Source organism: Mytilus edulis, chromosome 9 (assembly GCF_963676685.1).
Source record: "Mytilus edulis chromosome 9, xbMytEdul2.2, whole genome shotgun sequence".
Classification (NCBI taxonomy): Eukaryota; Metazoa; Mollusca; class Bivalvia; order Mytilida; family Mytilidae; genus Mytilus; species Mytilus edulis.
In genome coordinates, this window is record NC_092352.1 from 2,778,775 (window position 1) to 2,797,895 (window position 19,121).

The window sequence follows — 19,121 nt, forward strand, 5'->3', positions numbered from 1 at the left end:
TTTTTTCCTCTTATAGTTGATGTTTTTTCTTCGGTTTTAGTTTGTTACCCGGTTTTGTTTTCGCTCACCCGATTTGTGACTTTCGAACAGCGTTAAATTGCTGTTGGCTTTCATCAAAGAAACCATGATTTAAATTTTGTATTTGCGCTAGACGCGCATTTCGTCTACAAAAATCTCACTAGTGACACGCTTATAAAAAAGGTCAAATAAAGTAAGAATTTGTAGAGAATAGAGGACCAAATATTCGTAGACGTTTTACAACAAAACATGGCTAAAATAAAAAAAAAATCAGGAAAGACAACAACAAGTTGATGATGCCGCAGCCAAAATATTTAAGGAAGTTGTTGAGTAATTTATGAAAACGCATCTTATTGTATAGCTGACTTATATAAACGCTAAAACCAAATTAAGAATTGCTTATAATGTAGTTTCTAACAAAGATGTGAGGAAAAATATTCATATTGGAATAGACAGATGAATAGACGAAACCTGGAGGTATAATTATAAGCATTACACAGAGGACAAATTGTGGACAATTCCTTCTAACTCGTGTCACAAATCGTTTTCCTTAAGGTAGTAAAATGCTGTTGATAAATCGCCTAAGGTTATATTTCACTCGAATTTTTCTGTCTGAAACTCTGTTCAAAGCCAAAACTCATAAATCGATCAAAACCTGTATTAAATATTATGTTAAGGTTGTATCTTGACCTTTCTTACAGTTGTAAAAGAAAGTATTCTAATAGTAAGTTAAAATTATTTAATGTTGACCGTGGACGGTATAGACAGAGAGATATTATTTATCTCTTGTATGTCGATTGCCTTTAGTTCATTTTGTAGTTAGTTTGCTGTCCATAGAACAATACCCTATTGATGCATTATTACTATATACTCCGATCACAGAAGCAAAAGACCAGATCAGTTGATAAAGTTATGATATCGTATTAAACATTCAATTTTGATGTGATGGGTCATGCTAGAAATAGTAGCAATCCTAATTGTTTGCGTGGTAAAACATTGGATCTCTTATTGCAGTGATCTGTCCATTTATCTATATGAAAATAAGAAAACGTTGTACGAGTGCCAATTAGACAACTATCCATCCACATCACAATATAAAAAGGTTTACATCTATTGGTCAAAGTACGGCCTGTATTATGTAGTATTGGCTCACACCAAAAAGCAATAAAAGACCACATAATGAAATTTGTAAGACAATGTATACCCTACATATTCTTTTTTCATATATCGTGAAAGCAAAAAAGACCAAAATCAACTCTATAAAAATCTATAAATAACTCTACTGTTTTGCATTATATGTTTTATTCGTGTTATTCATCGACTGCTTTACGATTTCTTTTTAAAACACATCTTTTATCTAAAATAAAAAATATACAGTTTAGAAAATTAAATATCAAACATCTATAGACCATATATTTGTTAAATATTTATGTACAGTTTTTCTCTATCTCAAATAAAAGTGTTCATGCACTGTACGTCATATAAAATTATATTGTTTCGTCTATTTTACTGTCAATATTGATCTGATGGCATGTAGCATAAAACAAAAAGTTCATGCATTGTCATACCGAAAATTAAAACAAAAACGAGTATTTTCTTAATCTTAAAACTTTTTAAAAAAATCAAATGTTCATCAAATTAATTCTTTGCATTTCATTTCATCAAATCAAATAAGGAATTTTAAAGTAGCGCAGCTGATATTCTTGAAATGGAAAAGTACACACCTAACATTTTTCTTGCACACAAAAGGAAGATATTGTGTGCCGCATGGGAAGTCGTGCCATTTACCATCGGCTGTTATGAGCATAGCACAATTTTCATTTACATTTCCTGGCTCGCCAGATGCCCAGTGGAAATATTTAGTCGGAGCATAATCAACTGCATTGATCCAATGTTTCAAGTCTCCATCAGTAATACCAAGCCAAAAGTTTGACACGACTGGAGAATAAACATTCTAAATTCATGTTCAACTTATACAAATACCTTACTGTCTTCTCTTAAAAAGATACTCTTTGCCGCATAATTCTTTGTCTGAACAATGACTTCAATACTTTTTTTCCTTTGAGCACTGTATAAAGGATTTTCTGTTTAAATCTGTGTCTTTTGGTTTTTTTTTCTTTTTTGTTGCATCTATGTTATCTGTTATCCTTTATGTTGTTTGGTTTTGGTTGTACATAAATTTTTAACCATGTGTATTTAACCGTTTGTCTGTAACTATATATACTTAGCATTTTATCTGTGTCTATAATATATGTTTTCTTAACAAAAATATCTGTACTGTACTCACATCGAACGGCAATAAAGGACCCGAACATAACTAGTGTAGTGTAGTAAATTCCCTTGCTAGTATTGTATTTTTTTTTTATTCTAGATCATTTGTATGTTTTAGAGTATAGTTTGACATCCATTTTAACTAGTACACTTTTCTAATTAGGGACCAGCTGAGTTGCTCTTTGGTCGGGTAACCCGGTTGTTGTCTTTATGATAAATTTCCAATTTTCATTCTCAATTGTAATGAAAAATATTTTTGCTTTGATTATTTACTATTTATTGAGCTATCACTTTTTTCAAATATTTACCTTTGAACTGTGACTGTAACCAGTTATTTTCGTCTATATCATTAACGTTAACCAAAGACGAGCCTTCTTTCTTGCAAAATCTCTAAGGATAAGATAACAGATAAGTTTTATGCAACTGCACAACAACAGTGAGTCTTAACGTATATAACATAAGGAGTCTTATAACGTGGATTGAATCAATTATATGTAATCGTAAATTGAATAATTCAAAATCCTATGTGCACGTCTACAAATTATGTATAAAAATAAACTATGCAACTTAAATATTAAGGATCCAAGGTTTAAGAAATGTAACTATGTATGCGCACGTCTTTAAACAGGAGTAGTTTAGGGGTAGAGGGATATTCCTTAATTTGAAACGAATAACTAATATTAAAAAAATATACATACTATTCGCATTATCAAGCCCTATATATATATATATATATATATATATAGATGTGACTAAAGAAATGTACATTGTTTTATAAGACATATTAAATGTATTATGATAAAAACATTAAATTTAGTTTTCCTTCCTTTGTGTACACACCATGCTTGAAATATATAAAAACAAACGGAAAGAAATGTGAATTTGTTTTTAAATATTAATAAAACTAATAAGTGTAAAGGCAGCAATATAAATATAAATGAAACATACATACATGACCAAATAAGACCATGTTCATACTTGTTTCGGCTCATGAATGAAAATCACTCAAAATGTAAAAACAAAAAGTCACAAATAAATGGACTCCGAGGAAAATTAAAAAACGGAGAGTCCCTAATCTAAAGGCAAAAACATTAAAAAAAATAGACGTTAAGATTCATGAAGAGCATACCTCTGATTCAAACCATGTTTTCTTGTCTTGAACTAAATGATAACAATGATCCCGGAAAGGCTTCCAACCTTTTTTACATCCACCATTCCAAACAGTAAATTTCGCTATATATAAATACTTTTAAATAGTAAACAAGACGTAGTTTTGTATTCAATTTGATCTTACTTTTAACTATGTAATGTTGTACCTTTATTTATTTTCAAAGATGACCTATGCACATGTCATTATTATTTATGTAAAAAACGAACATGTATTGACTATATAAATATACATGATAAACCTTATTGATCATATGATATATTCTGAACGACTGAGTTGTATGAACCAGGACGACCTTGAAGCTTGTTAAGCTTGACGATGACTAGAATGAACGTTTTGATAGTCAGAGTGAATTATAAAGTTAACTTGTTTAGATTATACCTCATTTGTATCAAATAAAATATACATTGATTTATAGTTTGTATTAATGCAACCTGTGTGGCCGTTTTTTTTTAAAGGGAAACTTCGCAAAAAAATCAAAAATTGATATTATGTCCATTCTGTATAAAAAGGCTCAAATTTATAGATATTAAAGTTTTATTCCGCTAGATAAGAGATCAACATCGATTTTAAATTTTGAGTATCAATTTTCTACGCTCCGCCATTTTGTCATCTTCTAGGATTATAATCACGATATGTCTATAAAACACAAAGGACCAAAACTACAGTAACCGATGTAGTCGTAATTGCGTGTCGATATCTTGTCAATCGTACGATTGTTTTATCTGACTAACTATAAACTTGATACGGAAAATGTTCTTATTTTTTTTTAAATGACCATTATTATATATCTGTTATTTTTAAACTGTTAATATTGGAATTAGTTAAAAAGTCAAAGTTCAAAAATAAATAAGTGTTCCGTGAAAATTGTTTTCAAAAATCTAATTCGTTCATAATTCTTTAAAGTAATAAACTTATGAAAATATAAAAAATACCACCAAAAAAATAAAATTTGAAGAAATAAAAATCTATATACATATTTTTTCCGAGGGTTAATTTGGGAAAATGTAATTTGTCAATAGTAAAGGACAGACTGGAACATACCAAAAATATTGATTTAAAAAATGTACGCACTTGTCGATGTTGGCTTATACGCCTGGATAAAAAGTTACGGAACTATAGTGCAATTTAAAATATATGCATGTATCAGACTATATTGTATACCAAAAGAAGAAGAAGAAGAAGAAGAAGAAGAAGAAGAAGAAGAAGAAGAGAACCAGTTTGATTTAAATACAGGTCGATTTATATCTTGCTTTGGTTCATCGAAGTTATGAACATAGTAAAATCCCAGTTTTATATATCAATTAGATTGTTCTCGAATAAAGGAAGAAATTCGTCATCATCACAATTGTTCCGACATTCATGTAAAATATATGCAACTGGACGTACACTAATAATCCCAAAGGGATGTGAGTATTTTCTAGGAAAACTATTGAGTATTAAAGTTTCAAATCAATTTCGGGATTTATTTTCTTTCTTGCCGTGATATGATAGCAATTTAAAGAATAAACTGCTTGTTTGCTTGAGCGGTATTCTTGCCAGTTGAACAGCCTTATAAGTTACATTCAAAAATAGGGAAAGATGACATAAAATTCGTTGTCTTTTGTTTTTGAACATCGTTGGTCAAATAGATAGAGTATTATACGTTGTGAGACGAGGACTTTTTCAACAAATACTATAAATACAAGTGGAAGTTTTCGTTTTTTGCAATTTGAGAGTAAATGATGTATCAAACGCATGTAAAATGTGTCACTGGATATAAAAATCAATCTCAAAACCTATTTCCGTATGGAACTTCCCCTTTCAGTGACCTGCAAATTTAACAGATGATACACTTTATAAGATTTACATTGAATTGAATTGATAACGAAGGATTGCTGATGTTTAAAATATCTAATTTCTAATTCACTATAAAACCCCTCGTATAAAAAGTTTACTTTTATATAAAATTGCAAAAGAACTTGAGTAGTACTCACATTTAAGTCCAGTTTTCAAAGTGTCGACAGATTTTGTGAAAGCCAGGATGTGATTTTGTAGTTCTGCAATGTTTTTACGTTCTTGGTTTGTGTAACACGAATCAAGAGCATCGGCCGCCATTACAAACACCAACAAAATAAACAGCTTCATTCTTACAAAAACAAAGACGATCATTATATACACATGTAAATAAGTATTGCAACACCATTGTAATTAAAAACACACTCTTTATTTTTTTGTGATATAATTTGTTAAAATAGAACTTGTTAAACATTATTAAAATATCACCTGAGTTTAATCAATAAATATCGACTCGATAAGTTCTTATCTGCAAATGCAGCTACCGTACCCGTAAACAGCAAAACGGTTATCCGTTTGAATGGAGGCTGCGCACAAAGTTCTATTTCTTTGGCGTATAACGATCAACCATGATGTCAACAATCATATTAAGATTAATTTTGAAATGTCCGACATTGTAAAGTTCCACTAGAGTAAAAGTTGTAAAATGCATTTTTTTGTACACAAAACACTTCATTTTGTTATTAAATTTTTGGTTAGATAATTATTTTGTATTCAAACATTTTTTGTTCGCTTTAAGGCTAATGTTATCAAAAACTATGTTTCAATATTATTTTACAAATATTTAATCATCTAAAATAAGAGGCTGATTTTTCGAGTTTTAAAAAATCAATGCAATATTTTTTTTTGATGTGTATATTTAGTCATTGACTGCTGTCTGTCATATTTGTTTTTCATTTATTGTTTTATATGAGTGTCGTACAGCGACCTACAGTTGCTTACATCCACACCAATTTCAATGTCAATATTCAATAGAGTGTCAATTTTGAGTTTTCAACACAGCTACATTTGCAAAGGTACTATTTCTGTTAAAAAAAATGCAGTTCTGGAAATTTACTTTCAATATTTAGTACTATTTCTTTACTTTAAAACTATTGTTATATTTAGGTACTTGTATTTTACAGAACTTGATTTGTACTAAATATTTTGGTACAGAAATAATACAATATTCCATGTTTGAAAATGATATCTTCAAGAGATTTGAAATAGAAAAACTTTCCGTTTCTGTGTGTGTTGCGTTTCGGTGTTGTGTCGTTGTTCTCTTCTTATATTTAATGCGTTTCCCTCGGTTTTGGTTTGTTACCCCGATTTTGTTTTTTGTCCATGGATTTATGAGTTTTGCTCAGCGGTATACTACTGTTGGCTTTATTTATTCAAAATGCTGAAAATGTAACGGTAGTAACCTAAAATCTGTAGTACCCAAATTTCAAGTACAAATAAAGTACTGTAAAGTACAGGTACCTTAGTATTACAATAGTTTTAGAATAACAAAATAGTACTGAATATTAAAAGTAGATTTCCAGTACTACAAATTTTTACTACAGAAATAGTACCAATGCAAAAGCAGCTGTGTACACAGCAATTACATACATTTTCATAATTATGAATTATTATTTAAACTTACCTTATCACTTAAAGATGTTTGTATGTTCTGTGAAAGGTACGAGTGATTACATATAATACAGTTTATTTGCACATGCCGTAGTCATTAAAAAGAAATTTGATTTTACCGTAATATGAGACGACATTAGGTGTTATGTTTTAAAATGTATCTGTTTAAATAAGCAGAACACCTTTTTTTTTTATTTGCAAAATCAAATGTACAATAAATAACAATCAAAACAAAATCTCAAAACAGATACTGAATACAAGTTAAATGCTTACCCTCTATATAATTCCGGGCAATTTTCTTATTGAGATTTGTTTGCCTTTATATGGTTGCTTTCGTGTCGCTCAGTAATTGGTTTTGTCAATGTTTTGCTTGTCAACTGTTTTTTTATTGCTCATTAAAAACATCTTGCTTGTGCGTCGTATTTGTTCATGTTTGTGTTTTGGTATAGTTGTACTGTTAAGTATTTTCGCGAGTCCTTTCCTATGAATAATTGCTGTTTTTCTTGACATATAAACAAATGCTTATTTTGTTCAGTTTATTGAGTTTAATCAAAGTACGAAATGCAGCTCGATCTCTGCAATATACACATGCAATTTCGTAGTTTTGATAGACAAGACAGATATAAGTGCGAGTGTCATCGCTATTAATAAACACTAACTGGAATTCTTCAAATTAGTGTAGAAAATAGCAATGGTCCTGATCGTATGTTGTTCGGTGTGAGCTAAGGTTACGTGTTGAAGGTCGTACTTTACATATAATTGTTTACTTTTCAGTCGGAAACCAGGTTGAAATAGAACAAAAGAATCGAAGCTCTCTATTAGAGAAGGCGATAAACGTTTACAGTATTGTTTACTATAGTGACAAAAAAATTTAAAGTTAATAGAAACAAACAAAATTGCAATTTTCTTCTCAATTACGAGGTGTTTTATTTTAAAAACACCATTTGCATAAGTTTTCAATTTATCTAGTTCATAGTTAAGCAGAACAATTAGATATCAAGTCGACGACATGGGTATCTTTCAAGTTGGATGACAAAAATGCATAACCTCCGATTTTTTTTGAAAAAATTACCACGGACGGAAAACATATCAATCTATTAGTTCGGTAATTTTCGTGTCTGCCCTTCCATTATGTGACTGAAGAAAAAAATCCAAAAAATGGGTAAAAATCGTATCGAAAAGAGAAAATCGAGTCACCTTTTTATGTTAGGGCGTGTTTGAGTTGATTATTTTGTCTTGATATCGTACAAAGTAAGAATATTTCATACATCGTCTCGCTTCAGATTCTATCATTTTTATATATTAAAGCTACAGGTTGACGTTATAACACAAAAATCAAAGTTATAAAAGATGAAATATATGGGTCAAGTGAAATACCTATTTAATGAGTCACAAAAACAGAGAAGGTGTGTTCGAATAGCTATTTTTTTTACTGAAAGTACTTGACGACAGTCTTTCAAGTTGGATGATGAAAATGCATATCTTCGAAAAATTCTAATTTTTTGTGTGTGATAACTAGAGTTTAGAGTCTTCATACACTAACAAAATCTAGTCTGCCCTTCCACGAAATATTTAATTAGAATTTTTTTAAATGTTTATGATTTTTCGAAAATTCCACCTGACAACTGATCAGACACAAGTTTTAAGTTGAATCAATGCAGACAAGATTATTAACTGATGCTCATTATCTAGGTAATACATTTGTTTTTTTTTTTAAATACAACTGACATATAAGGATCGTAATGTTGCAATGTGGATAAATATATCGGTTTCCAAGAGCAAAATTGGTAGCGCGTCATCCCTTCAATGGCTTCCGTTTCTACGATTGTGAAAATGAACTGGCGTAATGGGGAGATAATTTTGACGAAGTAGGATCCTGACTGTTTTTACACATTGCAACTTGGGTGGGGAGTTGTCGCATTGGCACTCATACCACGTATTAAACAAAATAAACATGTACAATACTCACTAAAGAGTTTTCAAACTTGGGGCATGGAGATGAACATTCGGCCGGGTAAAACTTGGTTGTTTTGAAAAGTTTGTGTTTTGTTGTTGGTTTTAAAAGAGAACACCAAGATCAATATATGTCTTCCTCTTCCATTATGTATATTTCCAACAATAGTGTTAGGAAAATATCAGTATGTGTTTTCAAATTACTGATTGACCTCAGTGTGTAACTCGTAGTCCCTTGCACTTATTTTGAAATTGATAAAGAGAAGGATATGTATATATTAGAAATATAGTTTGAAGTAGTACGCATTTATTGCGTAGTTGTCAATCTTTTCTATTGGTACGTTTCTTGAAACATTTGGTTCTTATTGTTGAGGTTATAAATCATTCTGTTAGATAAAGACTTTTACACTGATAACATAATGACAATGTATACACCAAATTCAAGGTATATGTAATATATGTAAGCGTGTGTATAATCTCGTGTTCCTAATCAGAAAAGGACTAGAAGGATCTTACAAGCTAAAGGTTGGTAATGACCAATGAAACCGTTTCTTCCTTTTGAAGTACGAATGTATTTCACAAGTTTACTTTGTCGTCTACTTTTCTGATTAGCAGTGGACCATCTTTTGACCATAGCAGGTCAGGATTTTATATTATTTGAAGTTATTTGTGTACCTGTTAAAACTGTTCAATCATTCACACACGAATAGTTGTGGTTTTGTGTAAGATTTTGAAATATTTACATTATTATGTCAATGTACATGTATTATTTTTCACTGTCGTATTATTTCTGTATTCTTGTTATTGTTATAACACTGTTCCAACACAGTCATAAGAAAGAAGACTGAAATCGATGATAAGTACGTTTTATAACAACATCATGAATAGATAAAGGCAACCGTAGTATACCGCTGTTTCAAATTCATAAATCGATTGAGAAAAAAAACAAATCCGGGTCACAAACTAAAACTGAGGGAAACGCATCAAATATAAAAGAAGACATTCGACACCCAAAAAACAAAACATTAATATGTAAAACACACAGAAACGGACTATAACATAACAATGGCCGTTTTCCTGACTTAGTACTGAATTTTTAACTCACTAATTTTATAATGTTTGCGGTATTAGATTATTGAATACAAGAATTGTCGTCTTATCCATTTTACGGATCATGTCTTCATTCTATCTGGATGAGAAATATTATTTTATTAGCTATGGATTTCTTTCCTAGAAAAAAAATGTTTATTGACAAGATTACCTAAGAAATAAGTTTAAGGAACAATTGTTACTACCGGACTGAATTTACTATTGAAGATAAAGTCCTGGTTACTTGATTTAAGATTAAGCTTGTTGGCCTAAAAAAATACGAATAAATTCCTACTTTATGATTTTGTGACAAAAAAGAATCAAGAAAATTCAATAGAGTTATTTAACTTACAACCCACTATTTTTTGTGTTTGTTCCAAATGCAGGGAGTAGTTATCGGACCTGAATTAACAAATCTATAAAAAAAAAAAAAAAAAAAGACATCCTTGTTGCTGCAGAAGATAATTTCATGGTAAAATCTATCGAGTAAATTTAACCTTCATGGAAATAATTAATAATTTCTAAATGTATCATATAATTATCATCAGTATTTATTTAAAAGGCCAGCGATGGTTGGGTTACAAATAATTCAATTATAATAGTAAAAGAGAGCCGAAAGAGGTTCAAACTTTAAAATATTTTACAAACTGACAATATCGTGGCAAAAAAAGACAAAAAAAATAGAAAACTAAATACTAAGCAATACTAAGCAACACGAACCCTACCAATAATCGGGGTGATATTAGGTGTTCATCATTTAGTCCCCATTCAGTTGCTCATGAAGGTACAAACTAATTGATAAGTCTTACAAGTTAAGTCGCATTCCGGGATATGTGACACTCGCCACTGTGGATGTCTTTCTTGCTATCCAAGATTTTACTGTATGAATATAATTCTATTATTTTTCAGAGGATGATGTTCAGCTATATTGTTCTGATTCTTCTTTTATCTGAAGGTAAGACACACTAGTTATATCCATCAAATCGTCTTTAATATTTATATGATTGTTGATTAAAAGTAATTATCCCTACCCTTTAAGTTAGGCGGTAAGTTATCATGACAAACGGTCCCTTTCGCTTAAAAGTCAAGTTTTTGAAACAAAAACCATATTCTTAAAAAATAATTTTCGTGTGCAGACGTTGGGTAAGTGGAAATTATTCTGTAAACATTTGTACCTTGTTTTTTGTTTGCTGAGACATATAAGGGTTCGTGTCTGGTGTTTTCATTTAAAATCAAAAGATTAGTACCTTTTATGAGATTTCTACGCACCACAATAATAACATTAACACGAGTAAAACAGCACGAAGCGATAATATTGAAAAGAATACTTTTAATATAGAGCAAATAAAAGAATCTCACTTATTTTGAAATCAATATTGGTGGTGCGCTTGTTCGGAACGCTCACTAGAATCCATTGCTTTAATAAAATATGAGTAAACAAAAGATATACATTAGCTTTTAATCAGGTACCTAAGACGTGGCGTTTCGTTTACACATTGCCCAACAGAGACGCAATACTTATTGAAATCCAAAATTAAATACTCGAAAAGCTATGAGACAATTAACCAAAATGTGTTAAATCCTACTATAATCCTAGTAATTTTGATAACTACTTTAGCATCATCACAAATAACAATTTTGCATTTTACAAAAACAAAAAGGAGGGTAAAAGTTTGCTTAGCTGTTCTAACAACAGAACTTTACAAACTTTTTAGTAGTTGTTTAATTTTTATAGTGATTAAGATTGAAAAATAATATGATGACTTCTGTAACTAACTTTGACTATTTTACATTTGATGTCTGTTTGTTTTGTTCATACATTCTTGTCAATTAATGAGATTGTATGCGACTGTCATACAATTTACGAACTGCACTTTAAAAGTCAGGGTTATGAATGTAGTTTTCCACTCGATTGATGTGTTTGAGCTTTTGATATTGCCATTTGATATTAAAGGTGCTTTTTTATTTTCCTCGGAGTTGTTTTTTGTCATTTAGCTTCTCTTTCATGTCTATTATAATACAGATTACAGCTTTCTGATATCTAATGGCTAGATATCCATATATGGACATGTGTGTTTGGTACTTTATATTTCATAGATTTACTCTACAATTTGCTGTTATTAATCACATAAATACTTTTTCAGCCGCTGCAAGTTATAAAAGGGTTTGTTATTTTACAAACTGGGCCCAATACCGTAGTGGAATCGGAAAGTACAAGGCCAATAATGTAGATCCGTTTCTATGCACGCACGTGATTTATGCCTTTGCCAAGTTGGAATCAAATTACATCAAACCATATGAATGGAATGATATCAGTGTATGGGGTAAGTTTATAAGGTAGAGTCAATAGTGCATATGGCAAAATTCATTCGTATATGGGGTAATTCCATCAGTTAACGAATTAAGTACTTGATTACGAACATGTGTTCTCAGAACATTTATATATATATAACTTATTGCATTGCATATATTTATATATATTGGATAAAAAAAGTTTTGGTTGGTAAAACGTTTGGTATGTCCATTACTTCTTTTATAGAATTAGATGTTGTCGGTTTTTTTCTATATTAAAAGAACGTGTTTTTCTATGTTGTGATGTTATGCTATTGTTTCAGAAAAAGGGAGAAGGTTTGGATCCATTAAAACGTTTAATCCCGCTGCAAATGTTTGCACCTGTCCCAAGTCAGGAATCTGATTACAGTAGTTGTCGTTTGTTTATGTAATATATACGTGTTTCTCGTTTCTCGTTTTCTTTATATAGATTAGACCGTTGGTTTTCCCGTTTGAATGGTTTTACACTAGTAATTTTGGGGCTCTTTATAGCTTGTTGTTCGGTGTGAGCCAAGGCTCCGTGTTGAAGGCCGTACTTTAACCTATGATGGTTTACTTTTTAAATTGTTACTTGGATGGAAAGTTGTCTCATTGGCACTCACACCACATCTTCCTATATCTATTGTTTATCAAAACCAGTCGTTATCTTACAGTCAATCAAACAATTAACATTTTCTTATTCATTTGTTTTTAAAAGTTTGTTTTGAAAACTTTTAGAACACACACTAAGTTGAAAACGGTGATTATTCATACATATCCATTTCAGGAAAAGGTCAGTTTGATATGATGCATGATGTAAGAAGTAAAAATCCTGACTTAAAACTACTGTTAGCTGTTGGAGGGTGGAATCATGGGACTAAACCATTTACAAGAATCGTGGCAAACCAATCAAACATGGATGCATTTGCTACAAATTCAATAAAATTCCTTAGACAGAACGGTTTTGATGGTCTTGACTTAGATTGGGAATATCCTGCCAATAGAGGAAGCCCTCCTGAGGACAAAGAGAGATTTACTTCCCTTGTTAAGGTACAAATAATAAATAAAGCACAAAGAAAATGCATCTTCTGTTCAATATTTACAAGTAGAAAAGTTCAATTTGAAGAATGAAAAAAAGGTTTTTTTTTATTTAACTAAACATGTTTCTTTATTTCAAAATAAATTGATAGTAGACTTTCAAATAAGTAAATGTGAGTAGCTTAATCTTGTACCAATCTCTATTAATGAAAGAAAATATTTTTTGACAGACATTACGAACAAAATATGACAATGAAGATTTGAGAACTGGTAGTTCTCGTCTGTTGCTAACAGCAGCTGTGGCAGCCAGTAAACCGGAAATAGAGAGTGCGTACGAAATCAGCAAAATAGCAGAGTAAAGTTTTAATTTGTTTTAATTATTTATGATGAAGATTCATGTCTTTTACTGTTGAATTAAATTTTTTATATATAATTTTTTCAATTTTAAGACAATATTATCTATTATATATTATTGGTAAATTATATTTTATGGATATACCTGAAGTAATGGTTTTATTTATAGACTGAAGACGTTTTTAGTTAACACATATTTTGTTTGCAAAATATCGGGAAAAGGGTAACAGAAGGTTTTCTTCGAAGATCAATATAAATCAACAGAATTTCAAAGTTTGCAAATATTTAAGAAATTTCTTTTGTGTCATAATGGATTTTATTGTTATCTTTTTCAACATACAGATCACAAATGTGTATCTCCTGAATAAAATTAAATTTCACACGTAACAATTGCTTTATCAATTTTTTTCTTCTTCAGGAATTTGGACTTTATAAATCTAATGGCGTTTGATATGAATAGTGATTTTTATAATGGTACACAATGTAATACTCCACTTTACAAATCACTAACTCCATACGAGGCTAATAATGTTGTAAGTAATAATAAATAGTACAAAGTAATAATAAATAGTTCAAAGTTATAATAAATAGTACAAAGTAATAATAAATAGTACAAAGTACAAAGTAATAATAAATAGTACAAAGTACAAAGTAATAATAAATAGTACAAATTAATAATAAATAGTACATAAAGTAATAATAAATAGTACAAAGTAATAATAAATAGTACAAAGTACAAAGTAATAATAAATAGTACAAATTAATAATAAATAGTACACAAAGTAATAATAAATAGTACAAAGTAGAATAATGAACTGAAACGAAAATTCAAAACCGAAAATTCCTTATCAAATGTCAAAATCAAAAGCTCACACACATCAAACGAATGGAAAACAACTGTCATACTCCTAATTCCTGTTGCACTTGAGTGTGTTTTCCCTCTAATAGTTGATATGTTTCACTCGATTTAAGTTTGTAGCCCGGATTTGTTTCCTCTCAATCGATTTGTGATTTTTGAACAGCGGTATACCACTGTTGCCTTTATTTATACTCCTGACTTGATACAAACATGTACAAAACAGTGTTTACCTAATTAATCAATAATGTTTTAGAAGTTAAAGAAATACAACTCTGACTCTTAACCATGATAATAGTTATGTCATGTTTATTGGTAAACCGGATAACAAAGCGGATATTATAATCGAATTTATATGATAATGCTGTCTATGGAGGTCGAAAATATATATACGATGCAAGTTTACTTCTTGGACCTTTTATTAAACGTATTATTAAAAGTTATCCGTTTGACACTATAGTTAAATAATTGAATATCGGCTTTTTGGCCCTTACATTAATATTATTATCAGCAGTTCAACATTACAAAATATATTGCAATACAGTTTAGAAAGCGCAAGTTCATGCTTTTCTCATATACTATTTGATATTTAGTCTAAAAAGCATGATGCATTTATTAACTGCCAATTGTTTGTTTGCTTCTCTCAAACCAGAAGCCTGGAGTGGAAGACATGGTTTGCTGTCTGTCATATTGTTTATATTGTATTGTTTATTCATAAATCAGATTTTTGGTTTACTTAATATGCGGCATGTGTTTTACTATTGTTTGTAGTGTTTTCATTGCTCCATTTATTTAAAACTCTATACCTGATTTTACAACGTATTAAGGATGACACTGGTTTTTTTAAGGATTTTGCTGTTAAAATGTGGTTGAATAGCGGCACTCCAAAAGAGAAACTTATAATGGGTATGGCATCATATGGAAGGTCTTTCATATTGAATAATACATCTGAGACAGGATTGGGTGCTCCTACTTCCGGTCAGGGTACTGCGGGTTCAACCACTAAAGAAAAGGGGTTCTTGTCATACTATGAGGTAAGTTTGATATGATAAAGAGATAAAAGATATAATTTTTTTGTCATTGTCATTGTCATGTATTTTATCTCGGGTTTCATGTAAATTTATTCTTAATTTATCGTGGTTTATCACCAGCCCAGTAGTCAGCACTTCTGTGTTGACATGAATTATCCTCGATATGGTTATAATTCTAAATTAACAGTTAATAACACTTGACATTTTGAACTACTAAGACTTTTTAACCTCAGTGATATATAACCTAAAATGTATTTTGCAAAATGTTTAGGAATTTTTTGTCCGAAATGCTCTTAAACTTCGTACTTTGTTTGTTGCTTTTTCTTACTTTTTTTAAATGCGAGTCTGGCGCAAATGCAAAATTTCAATCCTGGTTTCTATGGTGAGTTTATTTACATATGAATTCTAACATTTTTTTCTTCCCATATTCCTGTTGAGGTCAATGTAATGAACTGATAACGCTAATCCTTATATCTATAGTCTATATGCCTGTTGTGTCACGGTTTATCCTATGTATCTTTGTAGTATCTTTACAGTAGGGAGAATTGGTTTGTATGGTCTAATGTGCGATTGATTCTTAATGTATTACTTACAACATAAAGGATCAATGCCCTAGGGTGATAAAGTATTCTGTGGATAATTTATTATGACTTCAGATATTGTTTCAATCTAATCAACATTCAAAGGCAATCAATAATTATTTATTATCATTCTTTGACAACTAGATCTGTTATGACATTATGTATCAGAATTGGACAGAGATTTGGCTAGATGAACAGAAAGTACCATTCGCCTATCATGATAACCAGTGGATCTCATTCGAAACTCCGAAAAGTATTGCCATTAAAGTAAGTACTTATGTCAGGAAAAGATAACTTTTATATTCCAACAATAATTATAAACTTTCTATTAAATATTGAAATTGATATAAGATAATAAGGCTCAGAAGGTCTGAAATACATTTTCGAACACTCCCTTTACATTAACGATAATCGTCTCTGAAACTATTTGGCAAATTTGAACCAAACTTGGTCATAGTCATCATTCACATCTGTCAGTGACTTTCATGTGTACAGTATTACAATCAATTAGACAGTTGAATATGTTTTATATACATGTACAAACATTTGTATGATTGCCAATGAGATCAATCTCCATCAGATACCAAATGACGTAGAAATTAGAAAATATAGGTCATCGTACGACCTTCAACGATGAATAAACCCGAAACCGCATAGTATAGCCAGTTATAAAAGGCCCCGAAATGGCAAATGTATTACAATTCAAATAAGAAAGCTAACGATCTGATAAAACAATCAGCTAAAAACAAATATGATATACACAAACAAACGACAACTACTGAATTACAGTAGTAGACTGAATGTGGTGGAAAACGTTTACAGGCACCAAAACCTCCCTTAATCTGGAAAAAATATAGATACAAAATACGAAATACACTTAGCACATACGCTGTGTTATCTCAGTTACTTAAATTGAGTTCAAAGCAAATAACAACGCATAAAGTAATTATGTAATCATGTTTTTATTCTTTTGTCGGGTTGGTGTCTCTTTGACACATTCCCCATATCCATGGGGGTTTTTTAACTAAGAAGAGGAAAGCAATCAGTGCACATCCAACGTTCAATGGATTTAGTGTAAAGACGTCTTTAATAAATTCAACAAATTAAGACTGTTTTACTTAGAACAGAAACTGACAATTCAATAACTTTAATCAAATTCTGACAGTTATATTCTAGAAGACTTTATCCAGTATAGTCGTTTAACAAGGAGTACTTAAAATTTAAACTTTATAATTGTTTTTTTTTCCTAACAGACAAAATACATTATAGACAATGGTTTAGGAGGAGGTATGATGTGGGCATTAGATTTAGATGATTTCCACGGTGTGTGTGGCCAAGGCAAAAACCCTTTAATGAAAACAATGAAGGATGTTTTCAGTGGTAAACCAGGACTTGATTTTGTACCGACTGCACTACCTGTAGTTGTTGGGTAATATCATCAGGTAATTAGCTGTATATCTTAAGTTTTACAGCAGTGGAACATCAAAAGTCCACCAATATAGATTGCTTTAGCGTATTTAAAAGCCTTTTTGTAACTCGATCTATAATTTATTTTACATGTTCATCCAAACCACTCTAACTATTTCAAAATAGAACACGTCACTGTTTTTTATATCCTATGGTGTGTATTGTTAATGAAATATGTTCGTTGTTGTCTCGCAGTTTGCATGTTGTGTCGACTATTATGGTATTTGTGTGTGCGTTTCTCTGTTATAAATGTTTTTACTGTTTTTTTCTCAATCGATTTATGACTTTTGAACACCTGTATACTACTGTTGCCTTTATTTGACAATGTGTTATTCAAACGTTAATCACTCTTTCTCTTCATTTAAAAATGTTCCTGCATCTTTAAAGCATAGTATCTTTTTATAATTTAAACATTACTACATTGAACATACCATTAAGTGTTATACAAAAATATATACCTGTAATAGTAATTATATTTGACTTTTTTTTTCTTTATTGTAGACGTGATATCATTAATACGAGGGAGATACATATCGTGAATGTGACACATTGTATATATTAAATACTATAAATCAATAAATCAAAGAAGGATCTTAGTTTGTAATTGATAAATTGATAAATAAGATTTTGGTGACTGCAATACAAAGCCAGAATGCACGTAGTTTTGTGCTAAGACAAAGCAGATTAGCAAAGACAAAATACATTACCATAGCAAAATAACACTATGATAAAAAGACAATTACTTACTCAAAAGGACAGATTTTAGAAATAAAAGCAACAATATACAAAATTAACGCTAATTATATAATAATGTTGTGTTTAACATTGACTATGCGAAAATAGTAGCCAGGGTGAGAGACAATAGTGCACGACCCGAAGGGGAGTGCACTATTGTCTCAAACCCTGGCTACTATTTTCCATAGTCAATGTTAAACACAACATTAATATCATTATTATACTGACTGTGTACTATTTTGAATAGTGACAATAGTGTATTTCAATGTAAAAAAATGCTTTTTATGTAATCTTATCAACATATATTTGCTCTCTTAAAAAGACTTTGACTTTGTCTTTATAGCTGCAAGAAAGATTATCAAAGGGATGGATTCAATAGTATGTTTTGAGGTGAAATGATTGTTTTTAACTCTGTATCTGAATATAAATCATTACTGACATACAATAGAATACTGGTTGGCCTGGTGCTAGAAGTTGTGTTAAACTTGCTATAAGGTTCCAGCGGTTTGCTCATTGTTGAAAGCTTAAACTCATGTTCACTTCAAGATGAAGAAGTACAATTAAAGCATTATGTCCTAGATTTGTCTCTGTATTATTTTGGATTTTTCTCAAGAAGGTGTACTCCAAACCTCTTCCATATCATTTATTAACCTTCTTCACAGTACTCTATAACTTAAAAAAAACAAGTAATAGTAACAGTAAATGTCATTTATTACAATTTATCTGTAACAAATGACTATTTTTGTTTCAATAGCAGTGAACATATGTTAACACATATAAAATGAAGTTTTAACAGAAACTAA

At 30.4% G+C, this 19,121-nt stretch overlaps 2 protein-coding genes across 3 annotated transcripts; one reads left to right on the forward strand and one right to left on the reverse strand.

The window, feature by feature from the left end:
- Nucleotides 1-1,303: 1,303 nt before the first annotated feature.
- On the reverse strand, nt 1,304-6,946 carry LOC139487491 (C-type lection lectoxin-Enh3-like). Its single transcript, XM_071272336.1, has 6 exons — nt 6,918-6,946; nt 5,434-5,585; nt 3,419-3,522; nt 2,598-2,679; nt 1,743-1,956; nt 1,304-1,375 (listed from the first exon to the last, which is right to left on the reverse strand). The coding sequence occupies exons 2-6, from the start codon at nt 5,582-5,584 to the stop codon at nt 1,372-1,374; spliced, it is 555 nt and encodes a 184-aa protein (XP_071128437.1). The 5' UTR covers nt 5,585; nt 6,918-6,946; the 3' UTR covers nt 1,304-1,371.
- Nucleotides 6,947-9,278: 2,332 nt separating this feature from the next.
- On the forward strand, nt 9,279-18,176 carry LOC139487497 (acidic mammalian chitinase-like). Of its 2 annotated transcripts, none has more exons than XM_071272347.1 (10): nt 9,279-9,382; nt 10,856-10,901; nt 12,091-12,270; nt 13,044-13,306; nt 13,525-13,649; nt 14,067-14,181; nt 15,353-15,538; nt 16,261-16,383; nt 17,370-17,558; nt 18,085-18,176. In XM_071272347.1, the coding sequence occupies exons 2-9, from the start codon at nt 10,859-10,861 to the stop codon at nt 17,547-17,549; spliced, it is 1,215 nt and encodes a 404-aa protein (XP_071128448.1). In that variant the 5' UTR covers nt 9,279-9,382; nt 10,856-10,858; the 3' UTR covers nt 17,550-17,558; nt 18,085-18,176. The 2 variants fall into 2 exon arrangements, with proteins under 2 accessions (XP_071128448.1, XP_071128446.1); XM_071272345.1 differs by having other exon boundaries at nt 9,362-9,496.
- The last annotated feature ends 945 nt before the right edge of the window (nt 18,177-19,121 follow it).